Source organism: Oryx dammah, unplaced genomic scaffold (genome assembly GCF_014754425.2).
Source record: "Oryx dammah isolate SB20612 unplaced genomic scaffold, SCBI_Odam_1.1 HiC_scaffold_27, whole genome shotgun sequence".
In the NCBI taxonomy this organism is placed as follows: domain Eukaryota; kingdom Metazoa; phylum Chordata; class Mammalia; order Artiodactyla; family Bovidae; genus Oryx; species Oryx dammah.
The window spans coordinates 32319755-32346738 of record NW_024070211.1 but is presented as its reverse complement, the minus strand read 5'-3'; the positions used below and the strand labels follow the sequence as shown (position 1 = coordinate 32346738).

General features: G+C 37.7%; 1 protein-coding gene across 12 annotated transcripts in view; it reads right to left on the bottom strand.

The window, feature by feature from the left end:
• Positions 1 to 26984, bottom strand: part of FN1 (fibronectin 1) — a 69807-nt gene that overhangs the window by 33910 nt on the left and 8913 nt on the right. For all 12 annotated transcript variants that reach the window (XM_040228554.1, XM_040228555.1, XM_040228561.1 and 9 more), the window contains exons 7-21: positions 24904 to 25095; positions 23855 to 24034; positions 23073 to 23249; positions 21838 to 21990; positions 20331 to 20459; positions 19168 to 19311; positions 14013 to 14134; positions 11364 to 11544; positions 10723 to 10899; positions 9806 to 9934; positions 9638 to 9727; positions 8650 to 8844; positions 7641 to 7913; positions 5986 to 6252; positions 906 to 1000 (exon numbers count right to left, since the gene is read on the bottom strand). In XM_040228554.1, coding sequence (XP_040084488.1) covers positions 906 to 1000; positions 5986 to 6252; positions 7641 to 7913; positions 8650 to 8844; positions 9638 to 9727; positions 9806 to 9934; positions 10723 to 10899; positions 11364 to 11544; positions 14013 to 14134; positions 19168 to 19311; positions 20331 to 20459; positions 21838 to 21990; positions 23073 to 23249; positions 23855 to 24034; positions 24904 to 25095 — 2504 coding nt within the window. The remainder of the gene's footprint in view (positions 1 to 905; positions 1001 to 5985; positions 6253 to 7640; positions 7914 to 8649; positions 8845 to 9637; positions 9728 to 9805; positions 9935 to 10722; positions 10900 to 11363; positions 11545 to 14012; positions 14135 to 19167; positions 19312 to 20330; positions 20460 to 21837; positions 21991 to 23072; positions 23250 to 23854; positions 24035 to 24903; positions 25096 to 26984) is intronic.

The window sequence follows — 26984 nt, the reverse complement described above, 5'->3', positions numbered from 1 at the left end:
CAGCCTTAGTAAAGTATAAGGCCAACTGACACTGCTGCTGCTGCTGCTGCTAAGTCGCTTCAGTCGTGTCTGACTCTGTGCGACCCCATAGATGGCAGCCCACTAGGCTCACCCTTCCCTGGGATTCTCCAGGCAATAAGGGAAATTTAAAAGATACATTGACAATCTTCAAAAAGGGATTCTCTGTATTTAAGTAGTGTAATTATCAATATGCTATTGCATATTTCAGAAAAGAAGTGGTCTTTGGTATATATTTTAAAACAAACAATCATTAGGATTTAGTCTTGATTTTCAAGTATAATAAATATTTCTCTCTCCACACTCTAAATTCCAAAGAAAGGAAATCTTAAACACATTCATTTGTATTCCTCACTTCCCTAATACCATTACTTTAAAAAAAACAAGTATCCAGATCTATAGGGAAGAGCTTAATCTTAACTTCTATTAAGAGATTCACCCAAGGGCTTTGAACAAGTTGAGATGAAACTGATCGGATGAAAATGTGATTTTTGAGCTATTCTGAGTTTAATTGGCCTCCCTAAATTGGTTTTTGTGAGCATGATATCTATTTAGAACAACACAACAAATGTGGTTTCCCTATATATATATCTTTAAATGTAATTCCCTGGGGGAAAGGATAGAGAAAATAAGATAACAACAACTAACAGCTTCATACTAATGTTTTCTTCTTTGCAAAGCACTTTTACAGCCTCAATCCATCTTTCCAGCAATTCAGGGAGGCAGAAGTATTGTGATGCCCTGACAGTGTGGCCAGTGAGGTATGAACAGAAACAGAACAAAACCCAAGTCACCCGATTCTTGAAACGTCCTGTTTTAGCCAGATCCAGAAACATGAGGGCACCTCAGGGCTGTATCACAAGAGATTAGGAACATCTGCAATTTACCTTAAAGCCAATCCTTGGGGCAGGTGTCCATGTAATCACAATGGTGGTCTCAGTCACCTCTGTGTTGTAAGGTGGGATGGAGCCCAGAGGCTGCACTGTGAAATGGAATAAAAAAAAGCATGTGTTCAAACCTCGAAATCACAGAGAATGCAGATAAGTATTTTTTATCCGGTACCTCAGTTCAGTCAACTAACGATCCAAAATGTAACATAGATGAAAATTTAGAGTAGATCAGTGCCTTTCAATCTTTCATGTACCATGCAAATTATCTGAGACCTGGCTTAAATGCAGGATCTGATTCTATAGGTGCGTATGTGGCTGGGTAGTTTGCATTTCCGTACACCAATGCTATAGGTCCATGAATCATATTTGAATAACGAGGAGCTGGATGACCACATAGGACCCTTTCAACTCCTTGGATTCTGTAATCTGTGTATTTTCATCATGTTTGGGATTTGAGTTTGATGACAACAACTTTCCCTATCATCGTATAAAATCCCATATAAAATGTAAAATTGGTCATCACAAACTGATTATCACTCTGCTTCTTAATCATTATTTTGAGAACAATGACTAAATTATAGACGATTATGCTGAGTCATTCCATAATGATGGCCAATTATTATTTTTTATTTCATATAGGAATAACTAACAAACAATATTGTGTTAGTTTCAGGTGGAAAGCAAAGGGACTCAGCCATACATATACATGCATCCATTGTCCCCCAAACTCCCTTCCCCTTCAAGCTGATGGCCAATTATTTTTGGCTGCAAAAAGAGATGCCATATGAAAGTTAAACAAAATCTGCCACCATGGATGAACTTATAAATTCTAAACAGTCTTTCTTTAAATATATAATTATTCATTCAGAATAATCACACTACAGAAATTTAGCATTCTGCCACTGGAATTAGGTATTATAAGAAAAGTTGATTTCAAATCTCCTAGATCCTGGCATCACTTTTATTTCTTAGTGAAAATAATACTTAAAAAAAGGGAAGAATATGTGTACACAAAGTTGAGATACACATTTTCCACAGTCTTACAGACCTTATCATAAACTCAAACTCTTTAAAATATAATTGGCAGAACAACTAAATCTTGTAATAAGGGAAACAAGCATTTCAATAACTGGCTGCTATGGGAAAGGTGAGGTCTTAGACGTTAAGGCATTTGTATCAGGTGAGTCAAATTCCAGGTTTTCAATGGCTCATGGCACATGGCACACTGCATGGTACATGGCCTTCATAATTTCTTCCTCTTTGCATCCCAACCAAATTTTTGTACCCACCGAGAAAAACCTAGTAAATGCATTTTTATTCTAAACTATGAATGGCTGATTTGACAAAGACATCCTGCAGACTTAGACAAATGAGTATTAAGAGTCTTTAAGACTACTCTATTATTACTCAGCTCCAGTCATGGGAAAATTCAGGCCCAGCACTGCAATTGTCTTCCAATCTAGATTTTCATGCGCAACTTTTAAAAACTTACTTTTAAAATCCTGTTGTCTGAAAAAACAAAATATATGTGTGGGCTCCTTGGTAATGACTGCTTTAATGGCGGGACTGAAGTTCTACTGGTTTAGAGGCATGTTTCATGAGTATGTTATTATTTTGATGATGTTTTCAGGAGAATTAGGATGGGTGATCCATGATGCCTTCCCAGAGTCACTGAAATCATACACTATTTGGTTGCCACTGACTTTGCCAAAATGCCATGGCCATCCCTGAGTGACCATTTAATGACCACAAGAAACAATTCAGGGAGCAGTTTCTTTCACGGAACATCTGGGAAACCCACAATTTTTTAAAAAAAAACATTCTCAACTGTCTTGGGCTTTACGATTGGGTGTTTTCTATTGCTTGAGCCAGCCAGCTAAAAGGTTCCCAAGTTTAAGATGATGCTGTCTGCCTGGGAACACCATTACGGGAAACCCTCCAAACCACAAACCCACAAACTGATGGCAAACAAAGAATGTGACTGTAAGTATGAGCTATGGATTCTGGCAGGTCTTGTTAGGTGAAGGACAGCCTGGATGTTAAAAAATAAAATAAAATTTGCCCTATTTATAAAGGAGTAGGCTGGTTTCCCCCCAGAAAGAGCTCTCCTACCCCCACCATATGCTCTTAAGAATTTAGTACAAGTTATAAAACCCAGAAAAGTTATTCCAGAATTTAGCTTGGTAACAGTAAAAAAACTACACAAACTTAGAGCAACTCCAAAAATATGCAAGTCCAGCTGATGTTCACAACCTCAGAACTCCCTGCTAACAGAAGCTTATTTAAATCTAAAGCGTGGGGGGGCTTCCCAGGTGGTCCAGTGGTTAGAAGGCATGGATTCTACTCCTGGTCAGGGAACTAAGATCCTGCATGCTGCACAGTGTGGCCAAAGAAAAAAATGTTAAACCTAACTTTGATTGAGCTGTTTTCACAATCTAGTCAACAAATATTTTTTGAAAGCATACTATGTGCAAGGCATCACTTTTATCTAATAAAAGAAGTTTTGTCAGTTAACTCAAATAAAATTTTATTTTTATAAATGCACTGTGTACACAATAAAATAACATGTCCAGTATATCAAAATCTCCAAAAGTACTTGAAATAGCCAATAATTGCCCCACCCATTCCACTTATTGTTAGTATCATTAAAAATGCTTTTTCTTAGAGAAATGTAAATAAAACTACAATAAGATACCACCTCACACCAATCAGAATGGCCATCATTATAAAGTCTACAAATAAAAAACATTGGAGAGGGTGTGGAGAAAAGGGACCCACTCCTACACTGTTGGTGGGAATGTAAATTGGTGCAGTCACTATGGAGAACAGTATGGAGGTTTTTCAAAAGAACTCAAAATAGAATTGCCATATGATCCAGCAATTCCACTCCTGGACATATATACAGACAAATTATAATTCTAAAAGATACATGCATCCCTAGATTCACAGCAGCACTATTTACAATAGCCAAGACACAGAAACAACCTAAATGTCTATCAACATATGAATGAATAAAGATGTGGTACAGACATTAAAACAGAATATTACTCAGCCATTAAAAAGAATGAATGCATTTGTAGCAAATAGCATGGATGGACCTAGAGATTTTCAAACTAAGTGAAGTCAGAAAGAAGGACAAATACCATATATAACTTATCTGTGGAATCTAAAATACAACACAAATGAACATATCTACAAAAAAAAAAGTCTCACAAATGCAGAGAACAGCCTTGCGATTGCCAAAGGAAAAGGTAGGGGAGGAAAGATTGGGAATTTGGGATTAAAAGGTTCAAACTAGTATATATAGGACAGATATACAACAAGGTCCTACTGTATAGCACAGGGAACTATACATAATATCCTGTGAAAAATCATAGTTGAAAAGAATATGAAAAAGAATATATATTCATATGTATAACTGAGTCATTTTGCTGTTCAGCAGATATTAACACAACATTGTAAATCAACTATTTTTTCAATAAAATAAACAAGATGCTTATTCTTTTACAGGCATTTTATCCAACAAAAGAAACTATGTAAAATATGTTTCATGTTAAAAAGTAAAAAAGAAAACACGTGGTCAGAAAAAGACTACTACTAAACTCTCCATTCTAATGCAATGAATGTCATCTATAAGAAACAGGTATTCCTAAGAAATACAAAGATACTGATTTCACGTTAATCGATTTTAGAGTCTTAGTAACATGTCACATAAAATAGCAAAATTCAAAGGTCAGCTTATAGATAAAAAGTAGATTTTACTTGTTTATGACTAGTAGTTACTTAGGAAAAAGCGTTTACTGCCAAGCTTTATACATGCAATTTAAATGGAAATAAATTTTTAGTAAATTATGAATTCCTACAAAGAAAATTTTATAGACACTTTTTTGTGTGAAATAAATTTCACAGTAATTTATAAACTAAACTTATATTCACTTTTTGAATGCCTTTTAACATCTATTTTTCAAGTTAGAGTAAGATTTGTGGAAAGCTTTTAGGGAACTGCAAGCTAGTTCACAGTTGCAATATATGCTAAAAAAGTGTTAAGTCCTTCTGTAATTCAAAATGAGCTAAAAACAGCAATTAATGCTTATCTAGAAATTATGGGTCTCATATGTCTTTGTAATGTAAATGAGATGTATTAATAGAAATCAATTCATGAATATGCATTTAATAGACATCAACTCATGAATACAGTCCTCTATTGTGATATAGATATGAAAGAGATTTAAGGTCACTTCCTGTAAAGTGTTGAGCAAAAGACAGACATGACCAAAAATTAGTCAGTATTTTTCCTTCTGTGGAATTTCAAGAGTGATTTAAGAAAAGTTTAAAAAAAAAAAAAGCTATCCTGTTCTGCAGAAGTACTTTAATCTGCTGTTGTCAACACTCATCACTTCCTTAGCTTCTTGTCCTGTTGGTTTCTATTCAACTGGGAGATGTTTTTCTTCCACATTTAATGCTGTCGTTCAATGCTCAAAGTATCAGGATGTAGACACAGTGGCTGATTTTTTTCTTGCCTTAACTAGTATTTAGTAAATTCATTTAATTCAGTAGCATTCAATTTTCGAATAACTTGGGTGTCTTAAACCATGCTACTCAAAGTACTGGTTTCGGAGGAAATAAGGACCTTGGTAACATATGTCATATAACCCACTGCTTCCTTCATCAAGAAAACTTTGCTTCAAAAAAGTATTAACTAAATTGAAGTGTGCTCCCTGATCCATTCTGGCATAAGCTCGTTAGTCCACATAACAAACAACTCATAGAGCAGCAGTGGGTCCATGGATCACACTTTGAGTAGGACCACTTTAAATATCTCTTTTTTCAAATTAAAAATAATTATTTAAAACTTGTACCAAGTTTTTTATGTTAACTTTGTTCTTTTTTGGCCACATGGCACAGCTTGTGGGATCTTAGCTCCCTGACCAGGGAACTGGGCAGGGACAGCACAGAGTCTTAACCACTGGACCGCCATGAAATTCCCTAAGTTAGCTTCTTAAAAAATGGATGAAGGAGAGAGAATGTAAATACAGATGAGACATCATCAAGAAAAGACATTTAAATTTTGACTTACGAGTGGTGAAGACTCCGGTGACTCTGGGGCTCTGCTGATTGCCCTTCACAGCTACGAGGCTTACAGCATACTCAGAGCCAGGCTGCAGGTTCCTCAGTGGGTACTGCGAGGCTGCGGGCCCCACATTGTACTGCTTGGGCTGGCCTCCCCGGGTCAGGCCCACAGTCAGTCGGTACCCGACTATCCGGGCGCGAGGTGGAGTCCAGGTCACTATGACCGTGGTATCGGTTTCATTGATAAACTGGAGGTTGGTAGGAGCATCCAATTCTAGAAAAAGAGATGAAATACGTCAAGAAATAGCTGCACTTCAGAATTATCATACTGAAATCCTAAAGCCTGACTGAATTTTCTAAGTTCTTTCTTCTCAAGGTTGAAACAAAGATCAAAACCTTGGAAATACTGAGCCATGAAGAAGAGCCTGAGTGCTACAGAGAACTTCACAAAACTCTTGTCAGTCATGAGAAATTACTCACTGTGTTTGCCTGACTTTGATCCTGTGGAAAGTTTATAATTTTTCAGCATGATTTTCCCATTACCCTCAGAAATTACACTAACATGGCAGAGATGGTATTTAAAAACAAAAGCCGGGGGGTGGGAGGGGGGTTCATGTTTGGGAACGCATGTACACCCGTGGTGGATTCATATCAATGTATGGCAAAACCAATACAGAATTGTAAAGTAAAATAAAAAATAACCTAAAAAAAATAAAAATAAAAACAAAAGCCAGGACTCATGAAGCTATAGTTTGTTCTGCTCTGAGCCAAACAGGTGAAGAAAAGAGAAATAAACCCTTTAAAATGAAGGTAAGAAGAAAGTTCCACGTGGAGCACAGTGATGTTTTCTGCATTTATTCAAGGACTAATCCTTTGCTTGAATAATAAAAGTTAACTTTCACATGATTCAGATTAGACAAAAATGATAACATATACTCAGAACCTCAGATTCATGGCAAGACCCTGGTGAGTTTTCCCTAGCACAAAGAATCACATAAATTGTTGGTTTTCTTCTTGAGTGTGATAACTGGCAATTTCCCTACAATAATTTAAAACACTTTTCAGAGGGAGAAAATGTTTAAGAGGTAGTCAAGTATAACAACAAAGCATGGGCTTTGGAGTCAAAAAGACATAGGTCTATGTGGATCCCCACTCCATCATTTCTCAGCTCTGTTACTTTACAAGTTGCAGAATTTTTTATAAGCTTCAGTCTCTTCATGTATCCCTAGGGATAATAATAAGACCTTCCTTATTAACTCAAAATAAGGATTAAACATGAGGATAATAAAGAACTGAGCATATGACCTGGTGCTTAATATTCATTGAATGTTTTAGCAATTACTATTTATAAATAATTCTGCTATAAAAGGATTAGAAGATTATACTTGAAGTCTGACTTAGGTATATTTAGTTACACAAATAGTACTCAAATTTTCAATCCATGTCTCCATTAGCAAGGAAAATTAGGCTAAGTTTTGCTCCTTTAGTGTCATTTCCCCATGTATTTGGGAAATGGATTACCATTTAGCCTCTATGGAGGCTATACATTTCCTGTCCTCTGAGTATGTTCCTGTTTCTAATTGTGAACCCAGGAGTGAATGGAGTGCTGCCCATTCATCACAAGTGGAAAGGGAGGGTGGAGATAAAGGACCCCAAACCTACTGGTTGCCTGCTGTGCCGTCAGGGGCTTGCTCTCCCTCCCCTGGTTCACGGCGAAGACTTTGAAGTGATAAGTGACCCCAGGCGACAGCCCGGTGACTTCTGCAAAGGTGTTCCTGCTGACGGGCAGCCTCTGCCCATGCTCCCCGGGCAGGTTGACGGGGATCACATCCACGCGGTAACCGGTTACTGGACTCTCTGGGGGTGTCCACATGATGGTGATCTTCACATCTGTCACCTCCACAAACTGCAGGTCCCTGGGAGGGGGAACTTTATCTAATAGACAAGAGCCGAGCAGTCATTCGCAATTCCTGTTGAGGATTATTTTTTAAAAAACAGTTTGCCAGATGTGTATAAGGCAATTCATAGAGCCCTCTCTTCAGAGCAAAGCTCTTTTCTCTTTAAATCTAAGAACACATTTTTGGGGTTATATTTTCATGGTTTAGTCATCTTGTTTACATTTGACATTTAAAACTATTACATAAAATGTGAATGTAAGCAGATGAGTTTCCATCAAATGAAGTGTCCTATTGGGGGGTTTAAAATAAACATACCCCCCAAAAACCCCTAAGCAAACTCTTGTGACAACAGAAAAAAAAATGTGGTTTTTACTTTAATGAATCTTTTTTAATACTTAAGAACAACAGATGAACTACCCCTTGGGTTTCTTGGGGAAAATATGAAGGCTTTATGCTGTCAATTTTTAATCAGGAAAGCCAATAGCCAGCTTTTATTAGTTACTTTACAGTGAGGACATTTCAGCTAAATTTCATAAGTTCAGGGATAGAGTCATCTATAGGACGACTTCCATATAGGAACCGTAGACAGAAACTAAATAAACCCCCCAAAGAGACAATTATTCTTTGATCTTACATGTCTGGTTGTCCCTACTAGGCTCATGGAGTGAACACAAGCCAAGGTTGGTTTTGTTCCTCTGGCAAAAGGGAGGTTCAAGATGTGACTTTCTTAAGCCTTAAGAGATAAGACAGCACAAGAAGCATCTTTAGGTTACCTGAACGTGGGACTCCAGTGGTTTCTTGCTGGATGAAGACAGGAGTACTTTCTTGATTTTCTTCCACAGCATAGATGGTGATGTTATACTGAACGCCAGGTTGCAAGTCACTGAGAGTGACAGAGTTGGCAGTTTCAGGAAGATTGAGTTCTGTGCTACTACCCTCTACGGATGGGGAATAGACGATTCTGTATCCTGCAGATTCAGGAGAAAAATAGTATAAAACACACTGACGAAACACAGGTTTCAAAAGGCATAAATTCCCCTTTCCTAATAGCCCTTAGCATCTTGGTGGATCACTCTTGAAAAGTGAGCAATTCTTTTGGACTCATCCAATAGTGCTACTTCTTATAAGGACTATTCAGTCCAAAGGTAAAATAATAATAGTCATGCAAAGCTCTTTAATAATAAATATCATCCTCGAAGACCGAAATCCTTAATAAATGTCTATTAGAGAAGCCAGGAAGTGAAATTATTCATGTTAAATTGATTTCTTTTTCTTTGAGCTCTAGATGATGGGAGCAATCAAGGAACCACTCTGAGCCAGAGTTGTCTAGCCTGTCTGTGTCTTTTAAGAACCTCAGAAACAGTTAAGTCACCTAATGAGCTAATAAGGCTCCTCAGATCCCTCTAAGAATAAGTCTCAGAGTGAGGTTTTCAGAAGAATTACCCCTCTTCTATCACAGGAAAGCCTGGTTTAATAAATCCATGAGCTGGATTTCAAGGTTTGTGCCTGTGTGATTGTGTGTGTGCATGTTTGTGTGAAAAAGATTAATTAAGACATATTTAAGAGGAAATTAATCATAAGAAGGTAAGGCTGTAAGACTTAATTAATACCACACACAGACACACATATATCTACACTCTGGTCCAGTAATTACAATAGAGATATATAAGTGATTTGCCTGCTCATAGATCAGAATCCACTCCCTCACCTCTTACGGCATCAAGATTAACAGAGGAGCCAAGAAGAGGCAGCTAAGCTGACCTGTGATGGGCGCCCTGGGTCTGCTCCAGCGAACGACAATAGAAGTGTCATCAACTTGGTCCACGGTAGGGTCAGGAGGGGCATCAGGTGCTAACAAAGAAAGGAAGAAATGAGAAAAACAGGAAATACTTCACAGGGGAAAAAAAATTATTTTCACAGCACACATACCTGTTGTCTGTGAGGTAGACAGGATCAAATTCTGCTCTCCTTCCTCGGATATCTCATAAACATTCACAGTGTATTTTCGGCCAGGAAGCAGGTCAGGGATGTTCACGGAAGTGGCTGTGCTGGGAAGATCTTTGAAATAAAAGGGAAAGGTTACTATCACAGCATATCAATCCTTCTAATGACTGCATAACCTTTGAGAAGGATAGTTTAAAAACTATATATTCATGGGGGTGGGGGGAATGAAGGAAGAAAACTATAAAGAAATATACTAATGTATAGTCAGTAATTATCAATGCACTATGAGATAATTTTTTCCCCTTTTCCCAAATATTTTCTCTAAGGATATATAATTTTAAACCACCCCTAAATTTGTAAACATTGTCCTCTGTAGTTGGAAGTCCAAGTAGCGGTTATGGGTGAGGAATGATGGGGGATAGGGGAGGAGGGATGTTCTTTTTCTTGAACTGGGTCCTGGTCACGTGGGTGTGTTCTTTTTATAAAAATTCACTGAGTTCTATGTTTATGATTTGTGTACTTTTCAGTGTGTATATTTCTCCACAATAAAGTTTTTAAAAGTTTGTTAAACATGAGAATCTGAAAAGCATGAATAAGGGTACTGTGTCTCTCCCAAAGCTAACAGTCCCCATGCTGGCAATTACTTCCAGGAAGAACACACTATTGTTATGTGGACCTGTGCCCAGGCTAACACATAACACAGCTCCCACCAGGGACCAGGAAAGTGAGCATGGTTCAGGAAAAACCCAGGTCGGTTCTAAAAAGGGTCAGTTGTTTGCCGTCCTCACACTGAAGGGTCAACTAGTTCCAAACTTCCCAGGCCACCTGCGTGGACGCACCCCTGCCCAGTCCCACCCCCAGCAGAGTCTCCCAGCAGCTGGTCATCAACACATCGAGCTCACCCAGGTACTGTGGTTCATCTCCCTCTTCACTCAGCTCATACTCCACCCGGAATCCGGACACAGTGTCCGAAGCCGAGACCCAGGAAACCACAAAGCTGCTGGCTGTGATTTCAGTCACCGACTCAGAGGTGGCCACAACAGGAGTCAAGGGTGTGGTCTCTCCCGTCACAGTGTTGCCTAGAGTCACAGAAAGGACAAAGAGCCTTCAGCCACCGATAAAACTTACTACTATCATCTGGAAAACACCACTAAAAAAAAAATGTAGGTGCGGGACTTCCCCATTAGTCCCAGTGGTTAAGAATCCACCTGCCAATGCAGGGCACATAGGCTTGATCCCTGTGTCCAGGAACTAAGATGCCACATGCTACAGGGCAACTAAGCCCATGCACCACACTACTGAAGCCCATGCACCCATGCTCCACAAGAGAAGCCACCACAATGAGAAGCCCAAAGAGCAGCCCCAGGTCACTGCAACTAGAGAAAGCCCGTGCAGCAGTGAAGACCAGCGCAACAAGAAAAATACAATGTGCGCATCTATATTCATCCGCAGAAGAATATGAATCGAGAAGGAAAGCACTTCCTGTGGGGAGCCCAGGTCTGAGAAAGGCAGGCACAGATGGACGGGCCGCTGGGGTACATACTGGTCACCGCTGGGCTCGTGCTGGTGGTGGTAAAGTCGAAGCGCGTCACCTCTCTTTGGCCATAGTGCTGGACGCTGATAAGCTGGCCCTCGTATACCACACCTGGCCTCAGGCCCTTGATGGTGTAGGAGTTTAAGTGGCCAGGAATGGTAGCTTCCTTCCAGCGGTTTGGAGAATTTTTCTAAAAATTTAAGTGAAAAAAAAAAAAATCACACAAGAATTTACAAAGATGATCCCTGGGAGATGGTGTGGAACATTCTTCAGAGAAGAACGAGGAGTCTATGAAGCTCCATTTGAGGGGGATATCATGGAAAATTGGGATCAGAATAGAAACCTGTAGCAGAACTTGTTAATGTTAATAATAATGGTTATTACAGCTAATATTTACTGATGGTTTACTATGTACCATGCTCCATGCTGTTTTCCTTCCATTCTCTTATTTAAGGTTTATCTCTTACCTCCTCCAAGTTAGTGGTATATCATCCTGATTTTACACATGAAGAAACAGAGTTATGGGACATGCCCAAGATTACACAAAGGGAGGCCCCGGGCTCCTTCCTTTTTGCCAGATTAACTATTCAGTTTAATAATAGCAACCTACGGTGATAACCCAAGTTTTGCCATTCCCAATTTTTCAATTGCCACAATGAACTGGGATATATTCCTCTCTGAAATGGGAAAAGGCTTTATAGTCTCTATTTATTTAGTGGGCTACAAACCAAGTTTCTTACAGAGCAAAGGCATAATATTCTTTCATGACTCAGTTCCCGGGACCATCACATACGAGGCTTAATGCTGCTCTGGTTTTATGACTCATTCTTGGATATGAACTACTCCATCAAAAGTGGTTAGCCAACTTTGGGCAAGACTGCAGAAGAATGTGATCTCAGTTTATTTAATCTTTGTCTCCAGTTTATATTTTCACATCCTGTCCAAATTTATTAATATATCATGGATCACAAAATGTATGGCAATAAAATGTGTAAAAAAGAAACATCCTTACTTCAAACAAGTTGAGATCATTTTAAGTATAAATATTCTACACTAATATAAGTCAAAATACATTTTTAATACCCAGTGATTTTACAAAATTATCCAATCAACCAGTTCCTCAATAATTCAGATACTCAAGTGTCCCTTTATAACTTTTAAATAAATGAAAGTGATCCTAATACTCTCTAAATTTAAACACCTTGTGAAAAACATTACATTAGTCATTATAATTAGCTCAGATTTAATAGTAAGCCTTTCATTCAATGTGAACTTTTTTGGTTTGTTATTAGAAGAAAATACTCAAGAATAAACTCTCAGGTGATAAATATTAAAGAAAAACCCAAAAGTGTTAAAAAATCTCAAAGAAATAACCTCCACTCTTTGGAGACTTTCTAACTTATTTACATTTTATGTGTGTGCTAAGTCGCTTCAGTCGTGTCTGACTCTGTGTGACCCTATGAACTGTAGCACACCAGGCTCCTCTGTCCATGGTATTCTTCAGACAAGAATACTGGAGTGGGTTGTCATGCCCTCCTCCAGGGGATCTTCCTGACCCAGGGATCAAACCCACATCTCTTAAGTCTCCTTTATTGGCAGGTGGGTTCTTTACCACTAGTGTCACCTGGGAAGCCCTGATATACATTTTACACCTATGTGCAATTATCCCTTATTACTGTGGTCTCACAGATACTTAAGTTTAAAGTAAATAAAATCAGTGAAGAGAAATGAGAGACAAGAAAGTGTTAGAGGGGAAATACATTCATCCCATCGGCTAACATCATTAGACAAAAAGTTTTGCAGATAGCTACTACATATACTGTGGACATTAACAAAAAAAGGGTGAGAGAAGAAAAAGAATGATTTCAACAGCTTGAATTTTTCAAAAAGAATTGAATACAATTGCATGAGTTGGTCAAATGTTTTATTTTGCTTTGCTTTTTTAGTTCCTAGAAACCAATAGCTGTGATTTAAAAATGGGCATTTTTCTCCTGTGCTTAAATAGTTTCTCAAATTAATGTCATGCATTTTGGAGAGATATAAGGGCAGGCTTGAGAGGGTAAGAGAAACTACAGCTTTATAGATCAATATCCTCCTTAGTGAGACTTAATAGATCAATATCCTCCTTAGTGAGGTTTCTTCAATTTCTAGATGATTAGTAGGAAGTCACAAAGTCATTCATTAAATATACTAACTATCCTTCATCTATACTTTTCTCTCATCATCTCTCCCTTCTATCCAAATAACTGCAAAGATTAGAAAGTAAGGTTTTATGAAATGATCATGGAAATTCACTGGAGGTCTAGTGGTTAAGACTTGGGGTATTCACTGTCATGGCCCGGGTTCAACACCTTGTTGGGGAACTACGATCCCTCAGGCCATGTGGTGAGGTTGGAAAAAAAAAGAAGAAACAATCACTTAAAAAGTGAACCAAAAAGAAAGATATTAACTTAGCTATTTTGTTTTACAAATCAGGGAAAATGATGCCAGCAGTTTTCTTTCCCTTTGATGGAGCTGTAAGACTTTTAAAAACTTTAGATTCTCTTCCCATGCTCCTGAATTGGGAGCAGGAAGTCTTAGTCACTGGACCACCAGGAAGTCCCCAGAATCTGTTAATTAAGAGCTTCAATATCCAAGGTTTCTGAGCAGGATACTCACAGGTTTCCATCTAAGAATGTACTTGGAAATGTGAGATGATTCTGGGGCACTCCATTGGATGGGGTGAGAGTTGGGTTGACTTGGGGTCTCAGTGATGATTACTTGGACAGGACCACTTGCATCTGAAAATGAAAATATGAGAGTTGGTGATCTTGAGCATTCTCTTACTTCAACTTAAAATTTAGTGCACATGGATGGCCATCAGTAAAGACTGTTTTGCTTATCAGTAAATGGGAGCACAATAAAAATTATCGGGAGTTAATTTTTTACTATTGACATTGGAAATCAATGAGACAAATCCTTTTTTTCTTAATTAATCACTGTCAAATAACAATATTGTGTTAATTTCTGCTGTACAGCAATGTGATTCAGTTATACACACACATACACACACACACATATATATATATTCTTTTTTATATTCCTTTCCATTATGGTTTATTACAGGATATTGAATATAGTTCCCTGTGCTAAACAGTAGGATCTTGCTGTTCATGCATTCCGTGTATGATAGTTTGCGCCTGCTAACCCTTCACACCCACTCCATGCCTTCCCCATGCTCTTCCTTTTGTCAACCACAGGTCTGTTCTCTCTGAGACAAATCCTTTTTTAGCAGATAGATTCCTGACTTTCACATGAAAAATGCAACTCAAACTTATTTATAAGCAAATAAAATAATTTTTAAATGCCACTTAGTTTGCTTTCTTCTCCATTTTCAAAGAATTGTGAGAAAACTGTGAAACCACTCTAACACAAATAATGTAATACAGAATACAAACTTCATTTACTTATACTAAACTTCTTTGAAGGAAATTCTAGCTTGTGGAGCTTTTCATCAAGGACAAATCTACCATCAAGAAAGAAAAAACATTCCAAAGGCCATATGACATGATGTAAAACAAACACATTTCTAAATGGGGTAGAATCTTAGACAAACAGACAAAGGTAATAATTAAAGACTCAATTTTATTTTTCATCCTCTCAGCCTAAGATCCTATCAGTTTGGGAAAATGTTTTATTTTTATTCAAGAAGTTTGCTCTAAAATCATTCCATTGATTGGTCAAATTGCTGAGATCAAAATTATATTTTTTCAAAAGTAGTTATCAACAAGAAGACATTTTGAAGTGTATACTAAATTTAATGTTTCCACATCTTAATGTGTAAAACTATTAACAACAAATTTAGTGTGTGGTTTTGGTTCTTCTGCTTTTTTTTTTTTTTTTTAAGGCAAAACAAGAGAAGTAGAATCAGATTCTATTCAGGTTAATTATTAAATAAATGGAAAATTTATGCCTGCAGAACAGAACACTAAATACTGTCTTTTTTTATGATGTCAATCAATGTTCAACTTATTAGAAATAAAAATAAAGTTCCTTGTAATAACGTTTCTAAGAATTTCTGACATTCTGTTAAACAGAGCAAAATTTTGCATGTTAGCTAGATTATTTGCATGTTCAGCAGATTATTAACAGATTTAAGTTTTCCATAAGGTCGTAGAAAAGATATTGATTTTCAAACAATTATTATCTTCACTATTAAATTTTATTTGAAAATAAAGTTTTCTCTAGCAGAATAAATATACTTGCATATCTGGACAGACTCAAAAATTCTAGAATAATATACTCACTTCCATGATGAGAATAATTCAAAGTTTGGCTAAAGCCTAATAAACATTCTTTAAATCTTAATTTCATCTAATACACATATTTGTAAGCTGTACAAAACCCAAAATTAATAAATAAAATTCTCAATTTTTAATTCTAAAGTGTATACTTCATAGACCATGGCAGGGTGTTTGTTTTAATTAACTGGCAGAAGTCAATTCCACAACCCTCTTTGAATCACTCCTTTAGCATTATATATATATGAATATAAATACATTTTAAAAAACAAACATTGAGGTAAAATTTTAGAGATGTGATTATTTAAAGTACTCCCACAATCAGTAAATATAGAACTATCACATTTTTATATTATAATTATTGGTATAAGGCTGTTTAAATATTGATCCTTAAAAGAAATCCTACCATAATTTCCTCATGTAAAGATGCCTGATATGTAATTTAGTTTAACAACCATGATTTTGAGAGAAAAAAGTTTATGATGCCATGAATGTATACCACCAAGAGTCATTCCTAAAGCTAACCAAGGACTTCAGATGATTAAATGCCAATGTAGGTTCATTGATTGTAACAAATGTACCACTCTGGTGGGGATGTTGATAGTTAGGGGATGTTGTGCTGTGTGGGAGCAGAGGCAACATGGGAAATCCCTGTACCTTCCTTTTGCTCTTGCTGTGAACCTAAAACTGCTTAAAAATAGTCTTAAATTTTAAAAAATTTAAGATGATTATGGCTGATTCATGTTGATGTATGGCAGAAACAATACTGTAAAGCAATTATCCTACAATTAAAAATAAATAAATCTTAAAAAAATTATGATGGTTACATGTTTATCAAGATTAAGTTTTAGATAACATAAGTGACCTTTACTGCCTATCTTTAAGCTTAATCATGCTGCTATGTCCACAAGGAGGAGGACAGTAAAGAAAAGGGGAGGAAAAAGAAACAGGCGACTCAGAGGTTTTTACTCAGTGATGGAGCAAAAGAACATAAGGTTTCCTCTAAAATTTCAAGTGCTGGTTTGAAACCCTATGTTTTCAATGTTAGGCTTGTACCATAGCTCACCTTTAGGGGAACAACCTAAACAGTAATAAGATATCTTGCATTTAGCACAATTTTGTTCAGAGAGTAAACAACTATCCATGATTTGTAAGGTCAATTAAATTCTAGCTATCATTCGATGCCACTTTTTCTACATATGATTAGAAGAGAAGAAATTTGAAAATTCTGACACCATTTACATTATTTAGACTTAGCATTTTGATAATCCTTTTGATATTGGTTAATCGGTACAACTTTGTAAAGTAACCTGAGCAATGACTCACACCACTGTGAAAACTTGACTCCCTCTCTTATTCAATATAATCATACTATGAAATAGTTATGAGGAGATATGATAAAATGTCTATACTTTCAAAACCAGTTTGAAATAAGGCCCAAATGAATAATTTCCAGTAATGGTGACCCTGGAGAAGTTAAACATTTATGCATTTGCAACTCAGCCCTTTTTTTCTTTATTTAGTTTGCTGAGATCTGTGCTTTCCTGGTTGTTTATTGACAAACCAAATGCCTCTTATCTTCTGTTAGTTTGAACAACTCTACTGAATCCTCTGTAGGAGGAACAAACAGGGCAAGGCTCAGAGACAACGGACTGGTGAACTGTTGTTCTGTCATCCTTCCCACACTCTGAAAGCCCCACAAGCCAGGCAGGAACCACTGAGTAAACCAAACACACAGATAAGACCCAGACTGTCTACTGAGGCCAATCCCCTCTCCGCTGAAATCGCCTCTACACTCAATGGGCTCTTCTGTTATGAAGAGTAGAAACCAGGTCAACACATAAAAATTCAACACAGGAGGATTCCCTCCCATTTAGATTTCATCTCTGGCGTGTCAACCTACAGGCTTCCAGCATGCTGTTATGTGAACAGGTTTACTTTAAAAGAGAGAGTGAAAAAAGTTCTCTCTAATTCACTGAGAAGGAAATCACTTTCAAGACCACCACACCAGTAAGAACCATAAATAGACAGTAAGAGATTTTTTAGAAATGTCTATCTTTTGGTTGTATCATTAAAAAAAAAAAAAAAAAGCTTCAGTTATATACCTTCTGAACTTACACTAACTCTGCAGAGCTTTAAAAATTATTGAACAACAAAAAAAATTATTTTAAGTGATTCCTACACACAAATCTACCACAAAATACAGTTTAAGAGCCAGGTCAATCTGTGCTGAGAACCTGTTAAGCAAAGTCATCTTCAGCAGCCCAGACAGCCTCTGAAGCCAGGGGAGAGGAGGGTCTCTTCTAAGTTCAGAAAGGGTATATATGAATGGTTTTTAGGATCATAAATTATTAGTTTGTTGGTGCTAAAAGGAACCTAGAGGTAATCAGCTAAAACCTCCCCGTTTTACAGATGAGGAAATAATGAATGAAGCTTGACTTGTATCTACTTAGCAGCATGTACAAACCTGGACCCATGTCTTGGCAAACACTGTTTTTGGCCAAGTTGTTCCATATCTTCTTCTTTATGACAGTAAATCTCTTATCACATTAAAAAGGGACTTAGTTAACTGAATCTTGATTTCTGTCCTAGGCAGGTTCCAATGTCCTGACGATCTCTCTTTCTATTTCTGAATATAGGCCACACCTTAACTTAGCAGAGAGTCAAGAGACTTTGATCTCAGTAATTGCTCAAGTAACCGATGCCTAAAAATCAACTTTGTTTTTTGGTCACACCACAAGGCATGTGGAACTTCTCTGTCTAGGGATCAAACCCATGCCCATTGCAGTGGAAGGGCAGAATCTTAGTTCCTGGGCTACCAGGGAAGTCCACAATGCCTAAAAATTAGTTTCAGAATTCAACGCGTCTTACTGTTAACTCATCATTCAGCAAAAATTAAATCAAATTTTTTAAAAAATGAATAACACTTCCAGCTAGGCATTATGTCCCGTGACCTGAAAAAAATCCAGCAATAAACATTTTTGAGTATTTGAACAGCATGGGCAGAGAACTGACCAAGTTACACAACTCTGGACCCAGGATATTTTGTTCCAGACTCCAAAAGATCAAACACATGAACATTCTGACAAAAAGAGGGCCTGGATGAAACAGGGAATGAATACATATCATGTGTATGATACACATGAATGAATGTGTATACATTTCATGCAATTTCTCCATGCAATCTTTCTGTTAAGAAACATAACATAAAATCCTGACCTTCACTCCCAGCATCGGTTACTCCACGGTTTCTATTTACAGGTACAGATGAGAAATGAAATTTAGCCAGTATTTTAACCTAATGGAATCTTCTACAATGTTAAACAAATTTACATGCAGGCACTTTTTCACAGCCTTCTACTCCTACTTGACTGGGGAGAAAGGAAAACAATTTAAGTAAAAAATATTCGATTAATGATTAGTGAAATGAGAAAAAGATAGGAAAAGGAGGAGATACCAATTTAGGCTTCAGAATATTAATAACCACTGATGTTGCCGTGTATTTTATAACACAGTGGAATAAAGCTGCTTACCTGGATAGGTCTGTAAGGGCTGGCAGGCCCACTCCCCAATGCCACGGCCATAGCAGTAGCACTGGTACCTGACCCCCTGCAAATACTTCTCCCACGAGTCTCCAATTTGATAAAAGGTGCGGGTTTCTGAATCCTGACATTGATCTGAAACATACACAAATAAAATATTAAGCGGTCTTGAAAACTTAAAGTGACAAATTTAAATTTGGTGTGCTAGTGCACAGATTCTTAGTTTTAATAAAAACTTGCAACTGTCCTTACAAATATAGCAGTTCAAAAATGTTTTATTCATATCTTGTACCTTATTGGACAGTTAACGGTCAAAAAGTACCCATTGGGAGAAATAATTAGCCTTCTAAAAGAATAACATTTCTAAATAAAAATGTTAAGATTTAGATTTCAGTATATATTCACAACCTGAATCTTAATTTGAGAAAAATAAATTAATTTTATATTTTATCCATCTTAATGCAAACAGTTTACCATTTGAAGAGCAAAGATAAAATATCACTTTATACATGTCTTAAAAATGTGGATGACTTAATTTTACATATAAATGAACTGAGATAAATGTCAACTAGTCAATAACTTGCTGAGCAGCTTCTAAGAAAGCCTCTCAGGCCTCTCACAGCTTTGGCAATCGTAGGTCAAAAAAACTCATCTGATCGGTTTGTTTTCTGGGTGAGCAACATGTCTCTTTGAGTAAAGGAATATTAATGAATTACCTTAAAGCTGGTAACACAGCTCTTTTAAGGCCCAACCCTCACTATTTGCTTACATCTATTAAAAGCGCAGCCAAGAAAAATAAGGAATTTGGGAGGGAGATATTTACTGGCATAATCATTTGTCCACATTATTGCAGTCAGCAAAGGAAAGTTCTTTTTCAGACATGAATTACCTTTATGATTCAGAACCAAAAAACAAATTTGTTTCAATTAAAGTAAACCTTCATGTGCTACCAAATTCAGCAAAAATAAATGATTATCACTCTCAAGTTTAGATATTGGTCCATGATTAGAGAAAAGACTTTGCCAAGCTCTCTGCAGGCCATGATCAAAGTCTAGAGCCAGTTTCAATCAAGTAATATCAAAGAACTCTCCTTATCTGAAACTTGCTAGCTATACTCAGTGTTCAAATCCAGCTAGAGACACGAGGCTACTTACCAACAGGATCACACTTCCACCGACCCCGGCCCTGACCGAAGCAGGTACAATTCAGCATGTGTCCCTCTTCGTGACGTTTGTGGAATGTGTCATTCACATTGTAAGTGATGCCATCGACGATGCACTGATCTGTTTAGGAAACAGTGGGATGGGTGGAGAATTTTTCTGTTTCACTGATGAAATAAAAGAAGCTATACTTTTTGAAGCATACAATTCCTTCCACTTAATTAGCAATATCTTCCACTAAAATAACTTTCCTACTGGCATAGAATAAACATTTTTTTCCAAAGCTTAGTCAGTACTACACTTCTTGCAAAAAAAAAAAATAAATAAATTCTCTCTTATAAACTTGTACAGATTAGAGATCCAAGTATATACAACAAATTTTAACTTTCAGAACAAGTTCTTGCTGGGTTCAAAATGACCTTTAGGTCTCTGCTTGTTACAATAAATAGGAGGCAGATTAAACATTCTAATAGGATACCCAGCATGATGCGATGGTCTCATCTCTGGAATAGCAGGGCTAGGGAGATACTTGGAATGTGTAAATAGAATACCATAAGTGACATTTGGAAAGTTAACAACAACAACAGCAAAATCAGGCCAACTCTGTTGTTAACTTGCTGCGATCCTAAGAAATTACTTCCCTCTCTGGGCCTCAGTTCCTTCCTCTGTAAAATGAGGAGTTGGTCTGGATGCCTTCCGAGTGTCCTTTTCAGCTCTACAACATCATATGTCTTAGACCTGGATTGTGTCATCCATCGGGCCCCATAAAAGGAGAACAAGTCCAGGTCAATGTCAACACAGAGGCTACATGGACTATTTATCAGCCCAGAGCTCTACCTAAGTCTTATTTTTCAAACCAAAGAAATAGAAACACTGAAATAGTTTTAATAGATCAACAACCCTTATATCATACACCAGGGTCCAAAGGGGAAAAACTAGAGTGAACAAAAGAAATTGGTCTCTATGTCTTTTTCTCCCTGAACTAAAGGAAATCTGCCAAGATCTGATTTTAGAATAGCACGGTCTCTTTTCTTTACAAAAATTGCCAGTCTTTTCTAGACAAGAATCCAACAGCATAAAGAAAGTAGAGTCGCTCAGTTGTGTCTGACTCTTTCCGATCCCGTGGACTGTAGCCTACCAGGCTATACATGGGATTTTCCCATACATGGGATTTTCCAGGCAATAGTACTGGAGTGGGCTGCCATTTCCTTAAGCTAAAAGGATCAAGTGATATCAAGTGATCATGTTCTGTTCTTTGAAGTCATCTTTTTGGCTCAGCCTAAGTATTTACATCCTGGGAATGTTTCAGAATCTTAGAAATGCTCTGCCAGATTTTCTTAACCGGCTGTCTAACATGCAAAATCTATCCAACACAGTAGACTAACGGGGTGGCATTGCATACTTCTTCTCCTGCTTTTAGTAAAGCACAAGTTTTCATGAAGAAGTCTGCTTCTCTGTATTCTCTATCCTCTCAACTATTTTCATTAACAAGTGAGCATACCTCGGAGCTGAGAGTAGGCGACACACGTCCATTCTCCCCGACCATTTCCAACACATGTGCATCTCATCATGTGGCCCATATCATGCTGTTTGTCCCACTGATCTCCAATGCGATACATGACCCCTTCATTGGTTGTACAGATTTCCTCGTGGGCTGTTTGGAAACAGAAGGGAAATGCATTACTGCATAGATCACAAGGGCTAAAATGTATGCAATAACATCAGGCTGGTTTGGTGATCCTAAGAACTCTCTTGGAAGGAAGTCTTCTGTGCCTCAAAAATTCACTGAGCTCTGACTACCAGACAGAAAACATAGTCCGAAGATGAGGTTTGTTTTGAGGAAAAATTACAGTATGGTTAAGGGATGTAAACCACAATTATGCCTACCCATTCAAGGGGTTTGTAATGTTCTAGAAGTCTGGATTTGACTACTGTCCCATAACATTTTCTAGTTTCAGTTTATTCTAGATCAAAGGGAAACAATGTGTATGGGTATAGAATTGTAAGTTAATATGTGTTTTCCTTTTAAATCCAAATTTTCTTTTGCTGAAATGAGAGGAATAAAAGTAAGCCAAGTATTAATAGTTTCCTTCTGATGTTTCATTGCCTCATATTCACACTTGACAGCAGCACATGGATTCTTAATTCTACTCTCAGAAAGTCAACTGTAGTCTAGTGGCTCTCAAAATTTGAAAACAAAAGGTATTGGTTCTCCTTTCTTCATTCACACAAACTAGAGCACAGCCTTTTAAAACAAGATCCCTATTGATTGGCAAATACAGAGTCTGGGTCATTTTGTTGTTTAATAAGTGATAGACCTTATTCTAAAGCTGTATGCAAATACTGCAGGTCTGTAACTGCAGCAGTCACTTCAATGTTTTAAGCTACTCAGTTGTGTGCTTTTTACAAAAGACACACCTGTTTGTTTGTTTTTTTTTTAAGTGTATTTCCAGACTTTTAAAAAGTATTTTTATTGTATTTACATGTTTTTGGACTTTATAACAGTGGGACTTTTTAATCATATAAACAATTATATAATTCTTATACTTTTAAATAATTGTATAATTCTTATAAATCATATGAATAATTATGTAATTCTTAAATATTTGATTACATATAGATCATGAAGTTTTCTGCTGTCTAAAAATTAAGCCTTAATGCGTGAAACAGAAGTAAGCCGAACATTATTCTTCTGTCTTACGCCACAGACAGCTGCCTACAAGGGCTTCGTCTTACCAGCCATGGGGCAGAATCCAAACTTCTGGTCAGCGTCATAGTTCTGTGTGGTTCCACACCATTTCATGTTGTCCCTCCTGCCCTCAGAAGTACAGTCCGTGTAGTTGTGGTTGTTGTACAGGAAGGGAAAGTGGCACAAGGCACCATTGGAATTTCCACCTCGAGTCTGAACCAAAACTGTCCAAAACAACACACATGTCAGAAGAAAAAGATTACAACCGAGCTTTCCAATGTACAGTGAGGAATTACTGCGACTAAACTAGCCAAGTTTCTGCAAGTGTGTCTCAGAATAAAAGATGTCTAATAATATAGTTCTAAGCCTACTTAGTGTATTCACCTTCACCTTTCAAGCAGATTTAAATCCAATTTTTGTTCTCATTTTTCCAGCCAAAAAGAAAAAAGATTAAATGGTCGCTTTGAATAAATCATGGTTTTAGCCAAAACAAAAGCAAGAGCACTCAGGCTTGCCTCCTATGTAGTCTTCAGCCTGTGGGATTGCCTACTGATTTTCCCATATAAGCATCTTTAATCACACAATGATCCCAATGTGTCAAAAATAAATGCACTGGAGGGCTTTTCCTTTGGTGTCATTTCCCAAGACGACTAGGAAACTTGGAAGGATCTTTAACTGTGAAGTTAGTCCCATGTCCCCTGGGTCCAGATGACACAAAGGTGGTACTTCTCAAGTGTAGCCTTGAAAGGAACGCCCAGCTTGCCAGCCAATAAAAACAGAGCATGAGAAATGGGGTTTTCTCACTTGTGTTTTCCCCTGGGATACTCACCAGTATGGTCTGTACAGAAAGAATATTTCTGGTCTTGCTCATAATTGGAAGTTGTGCTGCACCAGAGGTGTCCATCCTGCCGCCCTTCGGTCGTGCAGGAGTAGAAAGTCCTGCCATTGTAGGTGAACGGGAGGACGCAGGGCTCTCCGTTGGAATTGCCACCATAAGTCTGGGTTATAGCTACAAGCATAACCAAAAGGGTCTCAGGAAACATAGTTGCACTTGTCTCCCATTATTGTTCCTTATTTTCAGCTTAACTGAGGCTGACCTTGTGTCCTCAAATGGGGGGAAAATACTATGAGTATGACCAGCTGTAAGTATTAACCAGATCATAGTGTTATCAAAATACCTTACTCAGAAAGCCACATTTTTTTTGTGGGTAGAACAACACCTGAGTTCTTCTTCTGACATCCATTGTTACCATCTCAGCCACCATGCCTGTTTCCCATTTGCAAAGCTATTGGGTTGGCCAAAAAGTTCATGCGGGTTTTTCTCTAAGGTGTTACTGAAAAACTCGAATGAACTTTCGGCCAACCCAATATATTACTACAGGTTAATTAAGGATGCTGCTCAAGTGATCCTGGAGGGGTATATGTGGTTCTGTTGGTGCTGTCAGAATTAACACAAGAGGCTGTACTAGGGGAAAAGTCAAGTGCACCAATTATTGTTGCTACAATTACTACCACTTTTATACCCTGGAAGAGTTTCATCAGGTTGTTGAAAGAAGTTTACATCACAAAGGTTCAGAACTTTGGGATTTAGAGTACTAAATAGGGATGGATTCGTTTACTCAGAAAGTAACCTCTTTTAATATTTTAGACAGATAAAAATACACAGTAGCTTAATACTCACTACAGGAAAGAAAACACATAGATTAAAAAGACTGAAAAAATATGTATCAAATGCCAACCATGGCTGTATAGGCTGGTAAGGTAATAAACGTTTCTTGTTTAATTGTTTTACATTTTTTGGTAAATGAATGTATTGCCTTTCAAAGTCTAAATAATAAGAAAGTTATCGGTCCTCTTTTTAAAAAAGATAACACAGACCTGTCTCTTGGCAGCTGACTCCGTTGCCCAGGCAAGTGCACAGCATTTGCTTATTCCCTTGTGTCTTCAGCCACTGCATCCCCACAGAGTAAACCACACCGCTGTCTGTGACACAGTGACCATACGGAGGGGGCTGAGGATGAGGCTGGGGCTGATAGATGGCCGGTCGGATATCAGTGAAGGAGCCAGATCCTGAGGACATGAGAAAGAAAAGTCACAGAGCTGGTTAAGGGAAAACTACTTCCTGGAGTAGTTTTCTGGGATCTTCAAGGTCTCATCCAGATGACTCTACAATCCGTCTTGTGTACTGAGCTGGGATTGGAAAGAAATGCCCCTCCCTCTTTGCATTAGCTTAGGCACTCAGCCTAAGAAATAAACCACAAGAGGCTACCCAGTGTTCTCTACCTTCCAGCTTACTGGAGCTACCAAGAGTGTATTTCCCAATCACCAAAATTATTCTGCCACTCCACAGAGCAGGTACCTCCAATGACTGCTTACTCATTTCAGCAAGCCAAAGCCCATGACTTTACAGTCCTCTACACCTGATCAGCTGACTTCATTCTTTCCATTTCATTCATTTCAGATCACTTTATCCTTTGTTCTATGCCTCATCTGCACTGATCTCATTATCCCTTCCTGCACCCTGAGCTGCCCCCAGGCTTTTCCCTTGGCCTGTAATGGTGTGTCTCACCATCTCTTAGCAGCTCCCACTAGCCCAATATATCTGGGCATCTCTCTTCCTGATATTATTTTGAGAAGTCTCTGCAGCTCTGCAGCAGACCTCTCGCCATCGATGTAACTCTGAGCTCCTCAGACCGTGCCCTGGGCAGCCGTATTGGATTTTCTATCGACTACCCCTCCTCCTTCTACATTTCATTTCTCCAGAGATTATTTGGGAACTCTGTCATGGTTTTTTCCCTAAAATCAGTCAATCCTCTTAAGACAGCTTTCATTTCAGAGTAAGACAACAGAATATGCTGATCTTTTCTTTGAACATAGAAATCTGGTCTCTTGGGGGTCAGGCCCAAGGAGGAGCAGAATTGGAACTGAAGCTAGAATGCTGGTAGACTGAATTTAGCATCTCTCCAAGACAGTCCCCATAAAACAGCTTTCCTTTCAGAGCAACACTGGAACCCAAATACTTTATAGACAATGGTCCCAAGGTCACACGTATCAGGGGAACATGGCATCTGTTTTCATACACCCCACTTGGAAGAGTCACAACGCAAAGGAATATTAAGCTCCTGTAGAAGAAAGTTTTTATTGATTTAACCCCATGTCTCTCAAACGTTTTTGAACAGAGCCATTTCAGTATTAATATTAGTAATATTAATAAAAATAGATAGCAATCATTGAATGCTCACTCCCAATTAACCTCTACTCTTTTTAATTTAAACTGCTTCAGTAGGCTGAGATTAGTAATTGTTTCTTTTTTAGGTTAGCAGCAATTCTACTGAAAGTAATCAAATAACTCAAAAAATGTTATCCAATCCAATCTTGGTCTCCTTCCTAAGTGCTCATGGCAAGATGAAAACTCATCAAAAGGAGGAAAATCCAAGTAAGTAATTAATACTTTTTGCTAAATGACCTAGATGAAAGACTAAACAATAAGGCTAGTGCACTGTATAGTGAAAACTTGATAAAACAGAGCAAGAATAACAACAGAAGTACACATTCTTGACCGCCCTCTTTCTTTCTCTGGATTCTTACAAAACAAGCTATAATGCAAAGATCCTACTCTTGTACTAGAAATAATTAAAACTTATTTTTTTAAAAAAGCTTAAATATTATGTCATTCCTTCCCATGTCTAGGACTCCTCTGAATTTTTCAAATGTGAAAGCCAATACATGAAGAAAATGACTGTGCATTACTTTATGGAATGCAACAATTTGCTGGAGCGTGGAAACCACACATAAATGATTGTTTCCACAACAAAAAGAATAGAATGTCAGGGTAAGGAGATATATGCCATTCTGAAAAAGAACAAATGTACTTTTACCCCCTTTTCCCAGCAGAAGAATCAAGGGATCATGTAACTCAGCAAAAGTTTCTCATTTCCATTAAAATGCACTTTCGATAT